At 37.6% G+C, this 24,648-nt stretch overlaps 1 protein-coding gene and 1 non-coding gene across 4 annotated transcripts in view; one reads left to right on the forward strand and one right to left on the reverse strand.

Annotated features, from left to right (window-relative positions):
* Nucleotides 1-496: 496 nt before the first annotated feature.
* LOC5576051 (facilitated trehalose transporter Tret1-2 homolog) overlaps nucleotides 497-24,648 on the reverse strand; it is a 28,057-nt gene continuing 3,905 nt past the window's right edge. For all 3 annotated transcript variants that reach the window (XM_021845966.1, XM_021845965.1, XM_021845964.1), the window contains 4 exons: nucleotides 18,607-18,841; nucleotides 18,414-18,549; nucleotides 10,672-10,863; nucleotides 497-2,071 (listed from right to left, as the gene is read on the reverse strand). In XM_021845966.1, the coding sequence (XP_021701658.1) occupies nucleotides 969-2,071; nucleotides 10,672-10,863; nucleotides 18,414-18,549; nucleotides 18,607-18,822 (1,647 nt within the window). In that variant the 5' untranslated portion in view covers nucleotides 18,823-18,841 and the 3' untranslated portion in view covers nucleotides 497-968. The remainder of the gene's footprint in view (nucleotides 2,072-10,671; nucleotides 10,864-18,413; nucleotides 18,550-18,606; nucleotides 18,842-24,648) is intronic.
* Nucleotides 11,631-11,703, forward strand: Trnav-aac. The gene has a single exon. It is a non-coding gene; the product is annotated as a tRNA-Val (tRNA).

Genomic DNA, 24,648 nt, shown 5'->3' on the forward strand with positions numbered 1-24,648 from the left:
AAAAACCTATCTTTGACATCGCATTTCTTGTAGAAAATCTTACCGCGTTTGGTGTTCCCGCATTTGATATTTGCATTTCAAACGCACACAGCAATACATGAATTTCTCTAAATCAGTAGTGTCATTGAAGGCTGTAAATGCGGGAAATGCAACGGGAAATAGAACATTTTCTACAGTAGTTTTGGGTTGCCCTTAGAATGAGTGTTTTGCTATTTTCAAGGCATTATGCCTACAGCAGCTATAGGAGTAAGTTTCACTGGCTATGCTGACTGTGATTTGTTACGCTTACCTAATGTAGTGTGAATCTCATAAATTTTCCCAACCCTGCTAATTTTTATTGACACCCCAAACCGTAATCTATATACCCAAATGATAATCTAAATCTTTACATAACAACCATACATAACTTATACTGTTCTTTATGTGTATACAAGTTTATTAACTTTCCGGAAATCGGCGTTTTAAATGTTGTCATCTAAGAATAAAAATCAGCGGAAATGTTGAAAACAATATATTTTTGTGCTAAAGTTTAGTCTAAAACTTACAAACATAATGTTCACTGGATAAAAATTGTTGCCTACTTAAAACATTTTTTGTTAACTAACAACAGTAAAGTATTAAATCTATCACAGTACGGTAACTGCTTTGAGTGATGGAATTGAATTCCTTGTTAATCAAGCGGTGTTTTTTGTTCTTCATGCAGCAATTTTTGCTAATTGAACTAAATTTGCTCACACTAATCAACGATCTCCCTTGGATCATCTACGAAGTCTAAATGAGTTCAAAACAATTGGCACCATTTGATGAATTTTGATAACTTTCCATCATTGTCCGTTGCCTCCATCAGCAATTAAAACATGCTCGTCGATCAAAACAAAACTACAAACTGCCGAAATGCTTTCCATATATGAAGAGAAATGATCTTTTAAGTACGTGCGATTTAGTTTAGTAGTGCCGCCGCTATGACCTCACGCTTCGGCGGATGATGAAAGATCTGCGCAGTCCTCATCGGCCGATTGACTCGATCGCCTGGTCAGCACTTTTCCGCGGAAGTAGTCTTCAATTTCTTGCAGAGATTTTCCTTTCGTTTCCGGCACTATGTAACACACATACAGGACACCTAGAAGCGATACGGCTCCGTAGAAGATGAACACATTGGCACTGCCCATACCTTCGACCATCGTCGGGTACAGTTTGATGATCACAAACGACATCAGATAGGTGAAGAATACGGTCACTCCGGAAGCAGGTCCGCGTACTTTTTGTGGGAACAATTCGGCTAGCATGCTAAAAGGCATCGTGAGGAATCCTAAGGTGCTGGTGAAGATGTAAGTAATGATGAGGAACGTCGGGAGCCATCGAAGATTCTCCGCTGGAGGATGGAAAATACAAGCGGCAATGCCGAACATGCAGGCGGCCATTCCCACGCCGGAGAAGATCGAAGGCGGCTTGCGTCCAAGGGTGTCCAAAATGTAGGCTACCAAGGTTGTTGCGATAACACGAGTTATCCCAATCAGAACTGTGCACAGGAAGGGATCGATCGAAACGCTCGCTTCCGATGAAACTTTTGCTGCGTACACCACCACTACGAATATTCCAGAAAATTGCTGGAACCCAAAGAATCCGATGATCACTCCCAGTGGTTTGTAGACCTGAGGCTGCCTGATCAGATCCACGAACCGTTCCTTTCCGGCCAGCTTTTGCGCTTCGACGTTATCTCTCAAGCGCGAGAGCTCGTGTTCAATTTCCGGAATCGTTTTGTCACAGTTTCCAAATCCTCGAATTTTCTTCAGCGATCGTTCTGCCTCCGATTCCCGTTCCTTGGACATGAGCCATGCCGGAGATTCGGGCAGCGGAATCAACATCAACAGGGAACACACGCAACATCCCCCGGCAATGGCGGCCACCAAGCGGAAGTTTTCCGGGATGAAGTAGCCGAAGGTGTAGATCATCAGGATGCCTAGGGCGATCGCAAGGGACGTGAGTACGGTGAGGCGACCTCGCATGCTGGGTGTGGCGATTTCTGCTGAGTAAATTGATGCAGGAGCACTCACCAAGCCGATCACCAGGCCTGGAATGTAGAAGGAAGGAGTTTGTTTACTTTTTTAATTTTAAGCTTTGTGTTATTTGTCAACGAAATAAGCTAAAGTATTGTTTTAAATTATACTGGAGATCAATGTTCAGATCTTTCAATAAATTTATTTGCAGTTTATTAACTGATTTCCGATTATCCGGAGTATCGATTTTTTTCACTCCGTAGAATCGAATCCTCCGGGTAATCGAATAACTAAAAGAAAAAATAAAATATTCGATAAAAGAACTTAAATATTATCTTTTCTGTGTTGTTTTATTTATATGATGCAGTGGCGTAGCCAAAAAATATTGATAAGAGCATTAGGGATCTCGAAAAGGAAAAAAAAATGACTAGCATACAAAATACCCTTTTTTAATTTCCTTTTTACCTACCTGCGTTCAAAGCTGTTAAACCATTCATATTGAATATTGCAATATAAAATTATCTCAAATTTATGCATAAACACTGAAAATCAAGAATACCTAAAAACTTACTCCGGATAATCAAGTCTAAAATTCCGGATAATCGAGTCTTCAGATGATCGAGTCCTACCTGTAATTGCTGAAATTATACATATTTCAGCATAGGTAATTTGAATTTTTTTTTTTTGAATACATGCAGACTTAATGTAATCCAGGGTAACACTGACCAGTAGCCTGGGACACGGTTATATCTATATAAATAAAAATGGAGTGGTGTTTGTATGTCACGAAATGGCTTGAGAACGGCTCGACGGATTAGAATTATTCTTCTATCGTTATGTTCCTGAAGTGTTCCGACGTGTTTGTGTATATAAAAAGTAACGGATATTTAACGGGAAAGTTGAAAAAACAGGAGTGAACGGAACTTCAATTTTGCACGGAGCGTTCCATGGCGTTTTTCAACAGCCTACTTGATGGCAAGACGAAGTTTGCCGGGACCACTAGTTAAAAATATAAATTCTCACTCCAGTCCACCTTTTGGATTGCATGTTGGTCTCATAACAACTGTGCAAAATTTCAGCTCGATCGATAAAACTAATTCAAAGATTGTTTGGGATTTACTATGGGAAAACTTACTTTTGCAAAGAAACATCGCCAGAGATCGTCCATTGATCTCTATAAAAATTCTAAGCGCATACCTTGATAGGTATTTTTACGATGAAGAACATTGTCGAAGACCGCAAAGCAATCCGATGTTTGAAAAAAAAAAAATATAAAGCATTGACTAGGGTAAACACTCCCTTAGTAAAAGTAGTGTTTTTTACATGTCCACACCAAAAAAATCTTAGATTTACACGTAACGTAATATTAGCCTCAATCATGCAAAGCCATTTCTCATGTATTATTCAATGATAAAACCTATAAACACATCTATTATGTACAACATTGTTACCAAAATCCTTAATATTGAACTCGAAACGTCTTCTCTCGAAGAATGTTGTATGCAAAACGGCACGGTTTACATGATTTTCACGCTGAAAATTCAATCATAAATAATGCACATGGAATGACAAGCCGTCAATCCATCCATGTGCATTATTTTTGACAGAATATTCATCGTAGAATCATGTAAACCGAGAATTCTTGTTTGCAATTCCACTTTCAAGATGCAAGAAAGCATGCAACATTTGCGAATGTTGGATGGAAGATCATGAAATGTTTCAGTTTCACTCAAGTTTGCAAGCATTATCGAATGCAATGAGACAATTTACATTAATTATCGTTGAATGTTCAGTTGCAACTTGTTTTACATGATCATCATAAAGAATTACGTGCCATGTAAATTTGAGAATTTTTTGCTGTGTATCGCACTAACAAAATATTATATGATATTTTTCTATGATGCACTATGCGAAAATCCACCAAAAAATAATCGTAAAGCTATCTAAAACAATCATTTTGCTTAAACATTTTGGCTCCTTTGCACCTATAGTGGTGCGTCAGTACTCATAATGGAGGGTCCTATAAGAAACCAATGGTATGCGCCATTGAAAGCTCTACTCTAAAAACATACCTCCACTGAAGGAACAGTGTTCCTATTATTGGTGCAAGGCTTTTTACAGAGAAATTCCAAATTAATCGTGATTTTAATTCATTTACATGACAGAAGGATGTGAAATCTTTCGACTGATAAGTTGAAAACGATAATTGTTTTAGCTGTTTTCCATTAGGTGCACCACTAATGGTGCATTTGCCCTATCCGGAGATTTTGCTCAATTTTGTTATTATTATTATTCCTGTCGGATTACTTCGTTATTAGTGTCGGATTCCTTCGCGGTCTTCGACAATGTTCTTCGTTCAAAAAATGCTTTTGTTCAGAATTTTTATAGAGGTCAATGGGCGACCTCTGGCGATTTCCCTTTGCAAAAGTAAGTTTTTTCATACTAAGGCCTGTACTCGAAAAAATGCACCAGACAAATGTGTTCGGCAAAAAAATAATTTAAGTCTTGAAACTTCCAGGGAGTGAACTTATACATATGAATTATGTTTCAGCATAATTACTTTATTCAATGTCCTTTGCTTCGCTGAAAGCTTGCACCTTTCCCTTAAGACCCCTCATTACATTTTGTGCCAACCTTCTTGACCACTTTCATCCATGCTTTCTTCAATTCCAGCTCGTTTCTAAACATCTTGGATGATTTTTGAGCTTTGGCCTTCATTATAGCCCAAAATCTTTCCATCGGACGAATTTCTGGTGAATTTGGGGGGTAGGCGGTTTTTGATGCAAACACAACGTTATTGGACGGTATGAATAAAAAGCATTGAACTTTACTACATGTAGCATCTACTCAAAAACAAAATCCACAAAGTTTACTAGGGGTCATGCACAAATAACGTCACCCTCCGACGGGTGGGGGGGGGGGGGGGTGGGGTGGTCAAGCCAAGCGTGACAAGCCGTACAAAAATTTAAAAATTTCGGAGGACTCATACAAAAAACGTGACAAGCCCCCCCAGGGAGGGGGTCAAAAATGTTGAAATTTAGCGTGACATAATTTGTGTACCATCCCCTACAGTTTTGGTATGAATAAAAAACCTTGCGAACATGTAGTACCTACTACTTTCGAACATGAGCAGTAGACCTATTCATATTTTCAAGAATGTCGGGAAATCAATCAGTCAACCAATATTTAGATTTTTCATGTTAAAATGAACTTCTGGTCATAATTTCAATCAATTTGGTTAAAAATTAGGTGTGCTTTAAATCAATCAGTAGCGCAACCAGAATTTGGCTTTAGGGGGGGTTTTGCAAACTTAAAAGTAGTTTTTTGTAAAAGTTATTCAGGGTAAAAAATTTGGGCAGATGTTTATTTCTGGATTGAAATTAATAAATAACGAATCAACATTTGCAAACCTAAGCTTCTCTCGTCCACCCTAGACATACATTTCTATATAAACTAATTCCGTTTGCCAAAGGGAATATATTGTACCTGGCGAAATTTCCCAAAAGTTTTCCTAAGGACGGTGATGGAAGATAAAAGAACTTTCGGATTCCAAAGAATATTTCGTTCTCTATGAAAATTGGCGTAGATTTTACCCTAAAGCATGATTGGTTTAACGAGGCTACAATATTCTGGTATCGATTCTATCTACATCCTTCGTAGTATGTTTGAAAGATTATCCAGGCTACATGAATGCACGCACAATCACTCTACGCCCCCTAAATACGTTTCCAAGTTTTTCAACAAACATTATGATCTTCAAAGGCAATAGGTTGCAATATAAACAATTGCAGTTATTATTAGCAGTTCTTCGAAGGTAAATCAGCATTTCCAGCTTGTAGACGAATGTTTGTGATTTTTCAGCTTATTAGCGGAACCGCTCTCTCCTTTGATCTCTCTCAGGATTTTTATTTGTAATCATTAAAAACTAAGGTATTGCTTTTTCTGTGATTCACGTGCTCCAAAAGCTATGAAATTCGCCTAAAATGTTGAGCCAACTTTGAGATTTTTGAGGCATCGGAATTTGCATCAATCATCTGTCAATACGGTCGAACGGTCTCAATAGGCATGCATATCTGATGAATTTCATGCATAACTAATGAATTTCAATCCAGAAAAAAACATCTGCCCAAATTTTTTACCCTGAATAACTTTTACAAAAAAAACTACTTTTAAGTTTGCAAAACCCCCCCTAAAGCCAAATTCTGGTTGCGCTACTGTCTCAATATGCATGCATATCTGCATGTATTCTCATCAAAACCCGTTTATTTATCAGAAAAACCTGTTTATTTATCAGAATAAGCAAGATAAATTCAATTTAATAAAACTCTTTGGGGGTCTTACTATTAAAAAGCCTCAATTTTGAAGAACATTACTGCCCATAACTGCATAACAGTCACATTCGACATTTTTGACAATTTCGAGTTAATACCGGGGAGAGTCATCCAATGACAAATACTTTCGATCCACTTACTAAAATCTGCGAGATTGTTCTAGAAAATTCGAAAAAAATACCAAGTTATTTTGTCACATTGGCAATTGTAACCGCATAACAGTCACATTGAGATTATACATGAGCTTCATAATGCAGTGGCAACGAAATTTCTATCCGAATTTTTTTCTGACTATTCACCCAATAAGTGATATGAGTCGTACAAAATTTCAGCCTCAAATAAGCACTTTTGAATTCTTAGTGATTTTTTGAAATATCAGTTCCCTCCCATACTGCAGTAAAATGCAAACTTGGTATCCCATTTACTCAATGCCTACTTTTGTCGAATGTTACAAATATGCAGTTATGGGCAGATTACTGTTACTGTAAATTTCGCACCTTTCGAACGCGACGATTTGTAATCGTCGCCGGTGAAACCGTCACCAAAATCGTCGCCAGCCAACCAGCAGCTGTGAATTTGACGTTTCAACAGTCTTACAAACATAACGGCAAATCACCTCCTTTGATTTGGTTGCTGGCGACGATTTTGTCGATCTGTTTGAAAGTTTTCGGCGAGATTTGTTTTCCATGAAATACAACGTACTGGTCCGATGCTTTTGGATTGTAGTATTAAATTTAAATGGTATATTTGGATAAAAATCTTTAAAAAAAATCTGCTCTGGGGGGGGGGGGGGGCGGGGGTGTTGACCCCCAAAACCCCCCCTTGGTTGCGTCACTGAAATCAATTATTTATTTTTAGGATAATTTCAAGCTATAAAAAATCATAACTACCGAACGGAACACCAACAATTATTGGAAATACCTCTACACAGTAGTTGATTCTACGAACTTTTGTCGAACATAATTTTACGATTGGAGCAAGTTTTAACATAGTTTGGTTGAGGTTTGTGCTTCGAGGTTCTTTAAAATCACTATTTTTAGGAAGTGTTCTCTCTAAAAAACATACCTGTATGAAAATTTAGGATTTTTATCTTCCAGAACATGATGACTACACATATCTATAACTCAATCCCGTTGAAAGTTACAAGTTATCTTACGAAAATAAATTGTAAAAAATAGTAACTTAGGAAGCACATATGTGAATCCGCTGTGGGGGAGCAAAGAGCACCATCGTGAGCTTTGTGGAATGTAAAAAATGAACACGTTAGCACTGCTTTTTCTCAATCGATGATGATGATTGTTTTCAAATCGTTCTGAATCGTCAATGAAATGCGATCAAAACAATCATCAATCGGAAAGAAAAAGCAATGCTAACTTGTTCAATTTATTCATTCGTCGGTACATGTGTCATGCGTGATTTAACTATCATCAGGTTGCGATGCAGTGCTCGATCTTTGGGCATTTTTTGTAATTTATTGCCTTAGGTAACATGTAAGCTGTTAATGGTTAATGAATTCATAGCTTTACAATGTTCTATTGCCGTTGACTATGGTCTGAAAAAATAATGTATAATCGCTTATTGACACGAAAAATCATGTGAAAATCACAGGACTGAAACGGCTGTCATCCACGAACAACTGGACTGAAGCCAAAAATTTGGTGCTGAAGAAGGTGCTGATTTGACAGCTCGTCCAAAAATACTGTTTTAGGCTCGAGACACACTAGTTTTGAAATGCGACATTCATGTTTTACTTTCCATTCTGGTAATAAGTGCGTAGTACTTCATCAAATTTTCTGTAACTGCTGACCACATTTTATTAGGCACAACAAAAAACCATTATCAATAGTATAATTTTATTCTCATACGACATTTGTCGCTTCCGCGCGGGGTTTGATGAGAGCAAAGCCTAAAATTTGTTTACTCAGCACTAGCGCCACACAGATGGTGGCGGCTTCAAGAACTAGCGCTTCCTTCAGGGGGTTGGTGAAAATATGAATATTACTACATTCCCGCTATACATCGCGTAGTCGAGCATGGACACTACCCAAGTAACCATAAGCACTAATAATAAGCCCTTAATCAGCATCATAAATGCTTACATGCATTATAATAGCACCACAAATGCTTACACACCCTATAACAGCACTTCCGCTACATAGAAACCCTATTACAGCATCATTAATGCTTCTAAGCCTGATGCATACGGGCATTAAATAAGCACTATATTGGCTCTATATTCGCATACAGGGCCTGTTTAAATGCCATCCAGTGTTTTGACAGATATACCACGTGCTTTGTGTTTACATATAGTGGTGAGAGGGAGTCAAACATAAGTCTTCTCACTACTACAATTGCAGCTTTTATGACGGGGAAAAGTGGTGGTTTAAATTGGTCTCTTTTCTTTCCAATACTATTCATCTTATGTGGGCGAAGGAGCAAAGGAGCAGAACTTCAACAACTCAACAATACAGGTGTCGCAGGTTCGAGACGCAAAATGAGGAATTTCATCATCATAAAACAAGGATCAATATGTGGCAATTTCAGTCCTCAAAAGGATTAAAACAACCAAAATGAATAAGTCTGATACGGAGAAGTACTATCTCAATCATTTTATTACATTTTGCATACTATTCGAGGTTTCCATTTTCATTCATTTATTTATTTACCTCGTGTACCAGCTGCTTGGCCGCATACGCGAAAGCTCTCTGGCTGCGTACGCGAAAGCATAAAATATTCGCCCGAAAAACCTGGCGAAAACAACTGACGTTTCTCACGTGGTCTTATATGAGCACTAGTGATGCCGAGAAGCACGGTTATATCTTCGCATTATAATGGCACGCTATTTCGCCTTTTCTGGCATTATAATAGCATTATATGCGTATATAAAACTGACAAGTATCAAATGATTACCCTATATGCGCATATAATGCTGTTACCGTGCCGCATTATCGTGCTTACTGGTTACTTGGGTAATTCATGTATATTATGTATTTTTACACGATTTGAAGTATAAATTTGCGATAAATCTAGCATTCCTTTTATATGAATGTGAATTTTATGAAAATGATTACAAAATTTTTTCTGAGAATTTTGGAAATTTAACTAAAAAGCTGTGTCCTATAAAGAGATCTTGAGATTACAGCAATTGTGTAATCATAAAGTTCATAACATTTTCAACATTTCAGTACTTAGAATTTGATGAAATAGCGGTAGAATTTTGAGCTTCCTCTGTGAATAAAAAAAACAGCATGTTGAACATACTGAAGCATGGTAATCTCGTTATTTCGGTAGGTTTCCTGCTAGTATCCTTGGAATTCTTAGACATAAAAATAAATTCTCGCAATAGTGGTTGAATTAAGGATTTTCTTTTACATTATTACATTCAGACATTCAAAGGTTTATACTATAATTGAAGATTTCCTCTGAAATCCCAACGGAACTGGAAAACAAAGGGATCTGAAGTTTACAAGAATTCCAAAGATTCGGACCAGAGTTTGCAGGAATCTCACTGAAATCTCAGAGATTCTTAGAGAAATACCGTCTTGAAGATACCCGAATAATTTCAAAAGATTAATAGCCAGATCAAATACCGGATTTTCAATATTCCCAAAAGAATCCCAGAATGGCTTCCAGAATCCCAGAATTGTTATAACAAATCTAGAATGTCTATCAGAATCCCAGAATTACTATAGGGATTTCAGAATTCCAAAGGAAATCAGAGAATCTGGGTTGTCAGTCAGTCAGTCATTCTTACATAAAATTAGAAATTACTTTATAATTAGCTAAGATCCATCCGACATCCGAGAATTCCTAAGAAACAACATAATTATCGTAATGCCAGATTGAACATAATTATCGTAATGAGTATCTTCGTACCTGCCACACGATATTCACATGCAAAATGATCAATTGACATTGAAAGCTCTCAGTTGAAAACTGTGTAAGTACTCATAAGAACATTAAGCTTAACTATCGAATTTCGTGTATATTATTCTATTGCTTGTATCATTTTCGCATAGTGCATCATAGAAAAATATCACATAGTCATTTATTAGAGTGGAACATGTAAGAACATTATTCACCTTTATTATTGGAGCTACCTCCACTAAGGGAGCGTTTGCCCTATAAGGTAACTTAATCGGATCACTATAGACTTAGATTTGGACATCCAAACTGGACTAGCTTGTATGAAAAACTGGTTAATGCATACTTTATTCCATCATGTACTGCTGAATGCAGTAGAAGCAATATGTTATTAAAATGTAATACTACTTATTATTAAAAGATTATTATTCTTACAATTCAATTCAATCAAATTTAAAAGCATATAAAATACAACTCACCTATAACGACCCGGGCGATCAGAATCTGCGTATACATCAGCTCGAAGTTGGTGCTGCTCGACACGGCAATCAGCGCCCACGAGACAATGGACAGCACGTTGATCAGCACCAGGGTCCATTTTCGTCCGATGCGATCCAGCAAATAGCCTGATATCAGTCCACCGAAGGGGCACGCGATTGAATTTATGGAAGCTGAAAATGAAACGAAACCGATTATAGCATGCGTGTCGGTATGTATGTGCGCAAACGTGTCCGTATAACCTTAAATTAAGGGGAAATGGGACGGGATGTTTGTATTGGCGCCGGTACTGTACAAATGTGTTCCACTGAACACTAGAGAGAGTAAGCGCGCTCAGTATGCTCAGAGAACTAAATGCGGAGGTAATAAATGAGGGGAAAATTGAGACGTGCAATGCTTTCTTATAAGGGTGAATACAAGTGAAGACGAAACCGAATGGATACAGTGTTTTAGCTTCTTATTCGACTCACTCGGTTTATTTGAGAAAAAGAGCGAAATAACCTTTGATCATCACTAGCTGAACGGGCCCATCTTCTGTGACTTGCCTACGAGCTCCAGACTCTCGTTACTCTGGTCTCTCTTCAAATGTCGAATAAATCTTTCGCCTTTTACTAAAGATTTCCGTGGAGAGGGACACTCTAATGAGTCTAAAATAAATTTTTGTCTTGTTCAACCCCGCTAATCCGGGGTTGGACCACTAATTTACGAAATAAATATTGATGATAAGTCATTATCTCTAGAAGTATTATCTTATCATATTATGATAATTCCGATAAATTCGTGTCTCAATTGAAGTCAATTACAGTTGAATTCTAAACCTAAGTGCAAAATTGCTCTGTTTGTTCTGAAAAGTTAAAATTACTTCCTAAAATAGTTCATAGATGTGAACAATGTAAGCTACATAAAACCTGTACTGCTGTTACCCAACCTCACTCAGTGTGTTTCCGTGGTGTAGTGGTTATCACATCCGCCTAACACGCGGAAGGCCCCCGGTTCGATCCCGGGCGGAAACATGTACCTTTTTTTGTATAGATCACAACCTTCAATATCTCGTCGGTCGTCGCACATTGTCAGCAAGATAAACGTACAATTTAATATGAGGGCATACATTTATCGATTCGGTATTATTCACTAATAGCACAGAGAACAGACATGGAGGCTCGAACAAAATTTCATCTGAACCATGTGTAAAGGTTCGAATCAAACATCAGCGCCGCCAACGCAGACAGCCCGACATACAAACTCGTTTCGACAACACGATGTCACTAGTGAACGTCAAAATGCATTAGCACACAAAGCAACGCTAGCGACAAGCGGCAATTTTTGATATCGACACTAGCGCCAAAATGTAAAAAGCGGCAAATTTGTAGCGTTCTCAATCTGACGACAGCGCCACGTAACAGGAGCATAACGACATACTTTGAAATGACCAGTACAAGCTTTACACACACTGACGAGAAAAGATGAACGTCTGTTCTCTGTGCTAATAGGCTAATATTTTCAAAGCTAAACGATCACTTCGACATCTAGTGGCTTGTAGGAGAACCGTCAAAAAGGAGGTTGGGTTGAGAACGCACCGTGTGCTGCATAGGAAGTGTTGTGAAATTTGTGTTTGGCAACATAGTTTATAAACTTCCGGATTCTTTGTTAGTGGTTAAATTTGTTGTGAAATCAAGCGTATCGCAAGAATAATGGTTAAAACGATTATACCAATGGAAAATAGTTCAGTATTCGATAGATTATGACCTAATTTTTGAGTTGAAAAAAAAAAGAGTTCTTGATGTAAACAAACATTTTCAGTGACATTTCTCTCGTTCTTCCCCAGCGACCTCTTTGATGGTGGCGCATTATATTTGCCTATTGATAAAAAAAATTGTGATTAACACTTACATTTGCCTAACGTCAACTTAGACCAAAATTTCCGAAATCAAAATTTTGTTCTTTCAAGAAAATTGCTTCGAACTTTCAGGATCGATTCGGAAATTACTGTAGTTCCAGGTATATCTCAGAAAATATTGGGGTACCCGGATAAAAATACAATACAAAAATAATAAAACGTATTGTAACAGTACCATTCAATATATTGAAAATACAATACAGGATATTGTAAAATGACAATACAATTACAGTACAATATATTGTTTTGAACAGTTCACTGCATAGTACATGAGATTTTTCTAATATAATGTATCGGTGGTTAAGTATCGTAACAATACAAATATAGATATTTTCTTATTCATACATTTTGAAAATACAATACGATATATTGTACATGTATTGTCTTGATTAGCAATTCGTGTATTGTTGCACAATACAAAAACAATTCAACGAACTGTATTTCAATTAGTGGTGAAAAGCATAGAATATGTATTTTGAATGGATTGTCCCTCAACTTACCGGATATTCGTGTCAACAGTAGTAAAATAATTTAACTCCTATAGAAGTAAAGATATTTATCATGGTTGCATTCGTCGTTACAGCTAATGTCAAGTGACTTCTACAAAACTACTTAGTTTTACTTTTTGAATATTTTTCACCCAACATTTCCTGCTTTCTGAACTTGTTTTGATTACTTATTTCAGACAAGCTACACAGAAAAAAGCAACAGTTGTTTTACGCGAAAATAGGAATTTGACCAAAATTGTAAGGTATACAACCAATAAAAAATACAGTGTTCTGTTACAATTTATTGTATTGGTTTTGAATTGTATATTCAAACAAGAATAATGTTGCTTCGACATTCAATTACAATACGCTGTATTGTATCCAATTCATTATATTGTACATTAATGGTTTATTCCATCCCAATGGTTTATAACATCCCTCCCAGCTAATTACTTAAGCGATCGATTGTTTTTGAGTATAAAGTATTCATCATCCTTCGTTATTCTGCTTAGTAAAATGTCCCTAAAATCAATTCAATTTCGATGTACAAATCTAAAAAGAAAGTCGATTAAGAGAAACCGATTCGGTACTGCAGATATATACTGCGCCTGTATGATACTGAGATATGACTTATGCACACTAAACTTCATGATTTTGCAAGCCAAGTCTAAAAAAAATGTTTTAGACCTTTTGGATGACTTGGACCAATGTTTGTGTATACTGGATATCCGGTTCCCTGGGATAATTGATCACTTTATCGGCAGTTCCATTACAGCGCTCGAACAAAATTCTTCTTCGGCGATCATCCATTTACCCGCAGCCAAAGATAATCACGAGTTAATCGTAGATCATATAATATCTATAACATTGCTCCTTGAAAGTTGATGGAAAGAGCTCATCACGTGATGAGGTGATGTAGTTATTGTTCCAATAGCATAAGGGTAAATTTGGACCATCTTGATGATCACGATAATTGGTTAACTCAAGAAATGCACGACCTAACTCTGATAACGACTTCTTTTTCTGTGATTTTTTTCAAGCATCCCATTTCAGATTCTTCTAAACATTACTCCCGGTATTACCTAAGAAAGCAACCCGGTATTACCTAAGTTACAGCTAGTTTTTTAACACAAGAAAGGATGATGATTCCAACAAATAACTTCCAATGAATTCATAATTTATTTTATTTAAGGACTGTTCATTTTATAAAGTGGATACTTTGTTTTAGCTATATCTCTTTTATTTATTGATCAAATCGTAATCGGTTTTCTGTGCATCGTTCAAGTATTATTCTTTATAGTTGTGAAAATATAAGATCTAACAAAATGCTATTATCAGAAGGCCGGCTCCAGAGGCACGTTCCCCGCCATTTGGGAGATTTGTGCCATCGCCATATATGAGCCTATTTCATCACCTACCCGATGTGAGAGGAAAGGGAAGGGAAAGATGGGAGGAAATAGGAGTGGGGTCCCTTGAAGAGGAAAAATCGCATAAGCGAATTGAGAGCATGTAGCTCCATACCACAATGGGTTCGAACAGCGCCCTAAAAAGGACACTGCAAAACGCATGAGCGTAAAGAGAGCCTATAGCTCATTACCACAGCGGGTTAATAATAACAGAATGTCCTGAAGATTCAGGTTTCTGAAATCAGTTTCACTTAATAAGTGTTAACCAAGAAATTGGAATCGCAATTACGCGAAGATTGGATAGTTACATATCAGGTGATAAGAAGTTCCATAGTCGGAATCACAACTATCACACACAAATGTATCAACACACTGAATATTTGCCATGTGATAGTTGAGTCGGCAGTGGCCAGTCAAGTTTGTAACCAAGAGACTGCAATTCTGCTTTGACAGATTTGTTAAATACTTAGCCACCTTTGGGATGGCTCAGTAATGTACAATTTTGTTAGACGACATGAATTATTCCAATATTGCTGGTGCTGAGTTGCCGCCCAAGAATTTCTAAAGCTTCACCCAGCACTTCGAAATTGGAATAGCTGCCTGAGAACCAATGAAGTCATGCGGTGCTCCATTGCAAGCTAATACATAAGCCATTTCATTTCCAGCAATGGAAGAATAGCAAGGACCCATATAAGTTTTACAGAGTTCACTGAATTTAGTTCCTCAAATTGCGTTCGCCGTGCGATAACAAGATTAGACCTTGAGTTGGCCGAAGCAAGAGCTTAAAAGCAGCCTGACTATCTGACATATTCCTTTACAAATAGCCTCACGTCAACTCGTCCCGCGAAGAGAGTTGTGAGGAACAAAGTGACAAGCAATTGTGGGATTCACTCGAAGCAAGGACAATTGTGTCCCAATTCACCGGAAGTAGAAACATTCAAATCACTAGGATTTCCAATGGACGGAGAGATGTAGCGATGATCAGATAATGATTCATCATCTGATACATGCTAATTCGTCAACTCGTGACCGATTCTGTTCAAGCAGAGCATTATGTCTAACACTTCTTCTCTAGCAGATACCATGAAGGTTGGGCGATTCCCAGAAATAAGTAATCCAAGATTTGAACTACTTAAGCATTCCATCAGACTGGAGCTTCTCAAATTGATATCTGAGCTGCTCCAGATGATGTGATGAGTATCAGCATCACTGCCCACAATCAGCAGACGGCCTTATCATAGGCAGTGAACGACAACTCGTTTGAAATCATCCATTGGGGATGGTTCATCATGTGGTAAATACACCATAAAACGAAAGACGTATTTCCTATTGAGGTCACCAACAGAAATATCAATTGTGACAGCACATACATCTCTGGTTGTTAACTCAGAAATGAGTGTAGCAACGTCAGCGCTATTTACGAGCACGCATACACGAGGTATGGCACAGGAGTTTGCCATTTCATGTTTCTGAAAGTAACAAAAACTGTGTCCACAAGGTAAAATAAAACCTAGATAAAAGTTCACAAAAGTAAGGTTTTTGCGCCATTTGAACTGTACCATTTGCAAGAGTTCACAAAGATTGATCGTTGCTTATATTCTATGCTGAAGATTGGTCTAATTAAGCTATCCTAACTGTAGCCACTACCCAAACTAGGCAGGATTAAGCTTTTCGCAATCTCAGAACGAAAAATACCAGCAGCAAAAAAAACCAGAACGGTATCTCTTAAAAGTCACCAAAGGCGAAAAGCACAGACTACACTGTGTAATACACATAATGCGAAACCATAGAGGTGAAAATTTAAACTAAATTACAACGTATTAATAATCCCACCCTTATTTAGCCTCAGGCTTGAGACTGAAGAAGAACAGCCGATTATCTCGGAGAAACACAAGGTCACCTGCACCATTGCTCCGGGTAGCACAGGAAGGACATAATACTGTAGAGGGCGCCCTGGTACTCCACAGGCTCCGTTTGCGGTTAGGTTTTATTTAGATCCCCCTAACCATTCATTCTTAGGCACGGTAAGCTTAAAGCCGCATTAATTAGGGGTCACCTGTTAGGTGGACTTTTACCACCGGAACAGGCAGTCCGTAGTGTTAATTCTTAGCCAATTGAAACAACCGCTACCTACACTACACGGATATCTAGACTGATCGGGAAAAGGAAGTTAACATTGATGATTAACTCCAGACGTGCCCAAACAACCGATTAAATATTGCTTGAATTTATAATTTATTTTATTTAAAGACTGTTCATTTTATAAAGTGGACACTTTGTTTAAGCTGTATCTCTATTATTTATTGATCAAATCGTAATCGGTTTCCTGTGCATCGTTCAACTATTATTCTTTAATGTTGTGAAAATATAAGATCTAAGAAAATGCTATTGGTTGAAGAACTAGATAGTTTTTACAAAAACTCCTCCGAAAAACTAAATAACAAAAATCGTTATTTTTATGAACAAATTTTATCTTAGTGTTCTCTACTATTCTACTAAAGCCAGAGCTAAGCAAAAACCAATAATATTCCTCCATTCCATGACACTAGGTAACTCTAGTGATTTATCCATTTATGGCCATATTTGCTGGTATACCATCCATTTACTCCCAGAAAAAATAAAAGTAAAAAGAGTGTTTAAAATTAGTTTAGACTGCTAAAGACACTATATTTGCATAGTGATCGTGAGTTTTTATAGCATTCTGAAGTACCGCAAAACGGGATAGCTTTGATAATGTGGGTAACTTTGATAGTGCGAGACCCACAACATATTAAATGAAATAACGAAGTTTCTGTCAACCAGTTAAGCAAAACGAATGCAAAAGTAAAGAGTATTAGTATGATACTTCATGTCAAAGCTTTTTTCCTTGAAATCAAGTGCTTTTGAGGACTTATAAGCAAATATTGAAAATCTATAAGATTTTAGAATTTTTGCAAGGCTGACAAACAATCTGTTCTACAATCACTATTTGATGAAGCCATTATGAGTTCGTCACTTATTCTTGACAACCTAGTTATAGTAGGACATGAATTCGGTCTCAAATCTCTTAGGGTAGGTATACTTGTCATAAAAGAAATGAAATTTTGTGTTTCAGTCAGCGAACTTTCGTCCCACACTAGTTTAGAGCACTTCCCCACCGGTTTGGCAAAAGTTCGTTTAGGACATTCAATTTTGAAGCTTGACGCAAGTTTGTCCATAAAAATGGCAGCCAATATGGTAAATACTCATTATGTGATATGTATATATTTTCCACTATAATAGTTTTTCTGGAAATATTTATTAAGGTCGAACTTTTTCCCACACAGCTAAAAATATGTTGTAAATTTAAGTTTATTTTGATGCACATATTTGGAGCATAAAAATAAACTCAAATGTCAACGATAAATCGCTGATTTTTCAATCATTTTCACTTCAAATTTACAGATCATGTAGCATTCAAGCATCAATTTGGTTGAAAACTAAACGAAATGCCGTAACAATAGATGAATTTGGTTTATTTTTACTATATGCCACAGTTTACACTACATTGAAATTTAAATATTTTTATCTGTGCACCTTACTCCAAATAGCAGTATGTCGGTGCTTGTTCTGCCGTGTAATTCTTACATATAAAATATCAAGACCAGTTGCTGAAGGGTTGTTGAAAACGGAGAAGTTTATGAATGAACGATATGGGAAGTTCAGAAAAAAAGAAAAAATGAAAGAATAGGAATAAGATATCAAAGACAAAGAATAGAAGTATGAAGCAGAAGAAATCAAAGAATAAGAAAACGGAAATGGAGAAGAAGAAATCAAAGACATAGGATAAAAATAAGAAAAAGGAGAAAAAGAAAGTAAGGAAAAGAGCACTCATCTACAAAATATAGCCTATGGGCGCCACGGCCTTCACATATTGATCCGTAATAGTAAATCAGGAGTAAAACAGTACTTACCAAACCACGACGCTTGATCCGAGTTCAGCCGCAATGGATCATCTTCTCTTGTGAGCGAGTGCAACGTGATTGCAGAGTATCCCAAACCCATTCCGGAGGACAGCACTGTCAGATTTGCCAAAATGCTCATCATGAGCTGGAAGTGAAATAAGTTCAGGTAAGCTTAAATCAATATGTATCCAAAATCTCGTACCTGCATTCGATTGCTCCGTTTGCTGGCAGCCCGCGCCAACTCAACGACAGATCCATACAATCCAACAAGTGTCCCATCTTCCGCATCCTTCACCTTTCCGGAAGCTGGGGTCAACGTTGGGCTGATCAGCTGTAGATTATTTTTTGGTGTCAGTTGTCGATATACATCTTCTGCATCCGCATGCACTGTACCACCTGGTCGCTTCTCGTTTGTCATGGCCGGTGTTTGCAATCCTCTGCAAAGAAGTGGAAAATAACAAGTTGTTTCTTTGAGTTTCAGTCAACTAATATTCTTTCTAATGGAAAAGTGACAGGCTCATCCTGTTCTTTCCAAGCTGATCGTATAAATATAAAGCTTCTTTGTGGTTGTCGCTGTTTAGTCAGAGGCAAACAGAATAATAAATTCCTCGATTTTGCAAATATTGCGATAGAGATCTACGCTGACAATTAAAGGGCGATTAATAACTCGAGTGTATGATGATGGCATCACGACTTCAAAGCTCCAACGGCGAATCAGTCGCTTAGTGGGCAACAAAACCACGTTGATGGGATGGCGAGAAAATCAAAGCAATTGAGCAAAACAGAAAGCCTGCTGATAAGGATTGCCAACAGCTGAGTGTCATCGGGGGCAAACTATATGCGTGGTGGTTTCTCTACTGGAGGGTGGGTGCGACTTCGAGTGGGGTACCCTCGGTCACAACAACATAAACGGGGCGGACCGTTATCACGTGCCCCCACAGCCATACACGCGTGTGATTGGCTGATGATTAGAATTTGCATTCAGACACAATTGTTATGTCACTTTGCTTTGTTACACTTGATAAGACGCTGGTCATCTAAACATTACCATGTTTTTCTTTTCTTTTTGTTTAACATTATCATTTCTTACGCATATTTCAATTCCCACAATCACATCTTAGCAACTACAGGGCAAAAATACCATGATTCATTTAATCTAACAGAGCAGCTAGCGTTTCCTTAATCAACAATTACACGCCAGTGCAATTCTTGCAATATCATCATAATTCTTAACCCTCATATATGAATAATGGTCATTGAACATCCATTGCCCCATGTGCTCTCGATTGTAGGCCAATGGTAACAGCATAATGGTCGAGCGAGAACATGATAGCTGACATTGAAAGTCATTTCCTCTTATCCTCTTCCTAGTGCACATCGCGTGACAATGAATCACGGTTTTGATGCTTCGAGAACCCCACCAGGGAACTGACCCGATTATCAACGCCAAATTGAGTATGCGTAACATAATGAACAATTCAGGTTGTTTTTGATAAGGTTTTGCAAAACAACGCTCTTACCGTCATTACATGGTAACACTGACTCGAGTTGAAGCATATGTTTCATCATTATTCTTTAGAAGTCAAACGAAGATCAAAATTCTGGATTGAGCACAGTTCATGCGGCGCTAGGTTGGAGATTAGAAGCTTGTAGGTCAAAAAATAGGCAATTCGGTTGATATGAGCTCAGCTGTACGTATAGTTACATATTTCTCAGGAGTGCGTAAACATACTAAGGAGTCTCCAACCAAACCGTCTCTTAGCTTATCGGATTCCTAATGCTTCACTAGGTGCTGTGGTCAACGCGTAAATCTCAGATGATATTATTCGATACGCGATGCGAAAAAGAAGGCCGCCTCCAAAGGCACGTTCCCACCAGTTGGGAGATTTGTGCAATCGCCATATTTGAGCCCATTTCATCATCTACCCGATGGGAGAGGAAAGGGAAGGGAAAGATGGGAAGAAATAGGAATGGGGTCCCTTGAAGAGGGAAGATCGCATGAGCGAATTGAGAGCATGTATAGCTCCATACCACAATGGGTTCGAACAGCGCCCTAAAAAGGGCACTGCAAAACACATGTGCGTAAAAAGAGTCTATAGCACATTACCGCAGCGGGTTAAGAATAACAGAATGTCCAGAAGATTCAGGTTTCTGAATTCAGTTTCACTTAATAAGTGTTTATCAAATAATTGGTATCGCATTTGCGCTAAAACTGGACAATTATATATCAGGTGATACGAAGTTCCATAATCGGATTCACAACTATCACCCGCACGCTGAATATTTGCCATGTGATAGTTGAGTCGGCATTGGCCTGTCAACGCTCTGACCCAGAGACTGCAATTCTGCTTTGACAGATTTGTTAAATACTTCGCCAAATTTGGAGATGGCTCAGTAATGTACAATTTTGTTTGACGACACGACTCCAAACTGTTCCAATATTGCTTGTGCTGAGTTGCCGCCCAAGAATTTATCTGAAGCTTCACCCTGTACTTCAAAATTGGAATAGCTGGCTGTAATGAAGCCATGCGATGCTCCATCGCGAGCTAGTTCATCAGCAATCAGCCAATTCATTTCCAGCAATGGAAGAATGGCCAGGTACTCATACAAGGTTTACAGAGTTCAACCATTTGAATTCGACATGCGATAACAAGCTTCGACCATGAGTTGCCAAGTGAGTAAAATTGATTCAGCCTTAGCTCACGAGAATATACACCTGCACCAGCTTTACCTTCAAGAAGGGAGTCATTAGTGTAACATACCATATTGTTTGATATACATCTTTCCAAATAGCCAGACGTCCGCTCTTTCCGTGAAGGGAATTGTGTGGTAAATGTCCTGTAAGGAAAGTGACAAGCCAATGGGGGAAGACTTGGAGCAAGGACCATTTTGTCCCAATTCACCAAAAGTGGAAACAACTAAGTGTGTGTGTGTAAATCTACGATTCACCGGATTTCTCTCCAGTAGATCCAATACCCATAAACGTTAAGAGCAAGAAAGTGCTTCTTGTTTAAGATGTATGTGTAGTGGCACAACGTCGAAAAGAGCCTCGAGCGCTGCCGTGGGAGTCGTAGAGAACGCACCAGACATCGCCATCAAGCACATCATTTGGAAATTACCCAATTTTGATTGGATTGTTCTCACTTCGCCCTTTTGCCACCACACAAGACATCCATATGCCAATATTGGTCGAACAACTGTTGTGTAAATCCATTTAATATACGTGGGCTTGAGGTCCAAGGTTTTATTAAAGGATCGCCGGCATTGACCAAAGGTCATGGAAGCTTTTTTGACTCTGAAATCAATATGAGGTGTCCATGAAAGTTTGGAATCAAGAATGACTCCGACATTAATTACAATTAAATACATTAATCTCAGTGCCAAAAAGACGTAAAGGTCGAATTCCCTCGCAGTTTCGTCTTTCCGTAAAAAGAACAATAGATGTTTTATTCGGGCTTACCAAAAAGCCATATTGGCGACACAAACTCTCGACTACCTGAAGAGCACTTCGCATCAGGTCGAATAGGGTGCTTATGCACATACCAACTATCAAAGCTAGATACTAGAAGTTAATACCGTGGAGAGTCATCAAATGACAAATACTTTCGATCAACTTACTGATTGATTGATGATTAAGTTGATCGAAAGTATTTGTCATTTGATGACTCTCCATGGTATTAACTCCAATTTGTCAAAAATGTCGTATCTGCTACGTATAGCGTATCTGCTACTAGATTTGACAAAAGTGGTGACAAGACTCCCCCATGTGGGCATCCGCAAACACTTAATTTTCGAATTACTGCTACGCAATGACGAGAAGAGATGTCGGTTTTTGAGCATTTGATGAATCCAATTGGTAATTGTTGTAGGTAGCCCATGGATTAGTGCGGCTTCCAATATGGCCTCAAAAAACACGTTATCAAAGGCACCCTCAATATCCAAGAAAAAACCCAATCAGGATTGCTTCTGAGCGAATGCTTTCTCGATATCGTATACAACTTTGTGTAAAAGAGTCACAATGGACTTCCCAGATTGGTCATCTTCTTGGCATTAATGCAGCATATTTCTAACGCCAGATACTAAAGTAAGTACGCAAACTCTACACGACTAGTAAAAAGTGCTTATTTATATTTACGAATTGCGAATGGTTTGCCCTCATACTTTTAATATTAAATTGTTTTTTTTTATATATATTTTAGGATCAACTTGAATAGTTTTGAGTGAAAAAAGTGCGAAACGATAGGCTGCCGCATCATGGAAGAACTTTTTCCGCTACGAAAAGCAATTTTAAAATGCCATTTCATAGTTACGGAAATTGAACCTTCTAAATGAAAAAAATAAAGTGAATCTCACTTGCCGGTGACAAGGTCAACGATCATATTACAAATGGATGGAAGGATTATCTAGGCTACTGAATTAAACATTCTCTTTACTCGATTATTTTAAATATACATGTGCAAATAAAACATTAAAGTGATTCTCTTCATTATTCGCTTCCGGCGTCATTTTGTTTACCGAAGATTTTTTCTTACTAACTACGGAATTGCACAGTCGATTCTATAACACTATCCCGTGTTAGCCCTCGTGAATACCGAATATAATCAATGGCTCGTAGCGCCACGAATATTCAAGGTGTTAAGTCTAAAAAGTTTACCCGATAAATGGAAAAAAGAAAAAAAAAACTTGACGAAATTTAAAATAAATATCGGAACAGTGATGTAAGAACTAATTTTACTTTCGGACTGGCATTCCGACAAGTAACTTTCGGGCTAGTATCATTCGGGCTAGTGACATTAAATCGCAGTCAGTCGTCAAAAGTGCGAATATGCAAATAAAAAAACAACTTTCAGAGCGATGTCTTCTAGTTTTTTGTTTGATTTTCGATGAATGAATCCTTTGAATATTCCGATCGATTTGATAAAATCTTACACTCAACAACTATTGCATGCCTTGGCGATTTAAATGTTGAAAAACTTACTCTTCTTAAATCAGATTTTCTAATGCAGGAACAGAAGATAATCTGTTAAACTCTTAATGACAGACTAGAGAATCACTACGTTCGATGTGAATGCTTGAATGGTTGAGGTTTTGGAGATCACGCTTTTGGGATCAATCTAGTAATCATATGTGTGTTCAACTTACTGAACATGAACGCATGAGAAATCAAAGGAACATTTTGGAACGCTCACAGAACATGAGTGAAACATGAGTAAATTTTTGATATTTGCATATAAATTCTCAAAAGTACTTGATTCCAACGAAAATAGCTTTGACATGAAGTGTCATACTAATACTTTTTATTTTTGCATTCGTTTTGCTTAACTGATTAACAGAAACTTTGTTATTTCGTTTAGTATATTGTGGGTCTCGCACTATCAAAGTTACGCGCATTATCAAAATTACCCCGTTTTACGGTAACTACGTTGTATATTACTGTTCAAGTGAAATGAAATCAATTTTGTGAAAAATACAAACCAAATCCGCATATTTTTTCCAAAATATAGATGTTTCAAGGTAGTAATAAGTATATATTTAAGTTTTTTGAAATAATTAACCCTAAAAATGATGCAATATCCACGTTAATCAATGTAGAATTCATAAAACATTATACTTTTCAGAATCACTGATACATTTATTCGCAAAATTGTGTACGAAAATCGTGGTGGTCGCTCTTACCCCGTGGGTGGACGGTTTTACCCCGTCGCTAAAAGTAATTATAAGTAATGATAAGACATCACTTTTAAAAGCTTCAAGAAATAAATATTTTTTAGAAATACAACACCTGTTGTATTTTTTGATCATGCCTAAGGCTTCAAAAAAAGACATGCTGCGTGGAAAAAGGATTTATTGATTCTTGATTTTGACATATGAATTAAATTTCTTAGGCGGGCGGTCTTACCCCGTCTTCCCCTACAGTCGTAAAAAAGGAAAACTACTATTATTTTGGTGCTTTTACCAGATGCTTCACTTATTATCTGGATATTAGAAAAAATAATATTTCGAAATAACTAAATTAATCATATTTGAAAATTGAATCTCAATTTCTCATACGAGAACAATATTACAGCAGGTCAAAGTTGAGTATTTTGTATAGCATCATCGATATCGTGGGACAAACAATTCCGTCGCGCCCTGTATTTATTTTCTTCCAATTAACGATGCTATGCATCAGAACCATCAGAAAGCTTGTATTCAGTTTCAATCATCTCCATTCGATGGCAGCGGCGCGCAGCCGTGCCATTGA

Source organism: Aedes aegypti, chromosome 2, assembly GCF_002204515.2.
Source record: "Aedes aegypti strain LVP_AGWG chromosome 2, AaegL5.0 Primary Assembly, whole genome shotgun sequence".
Lineage (NCBI taxonomy): Eukaryota > Metazoa > Arthropoda > Insecta > Diptera > Culicidae > Aedes > Aedes aegypti.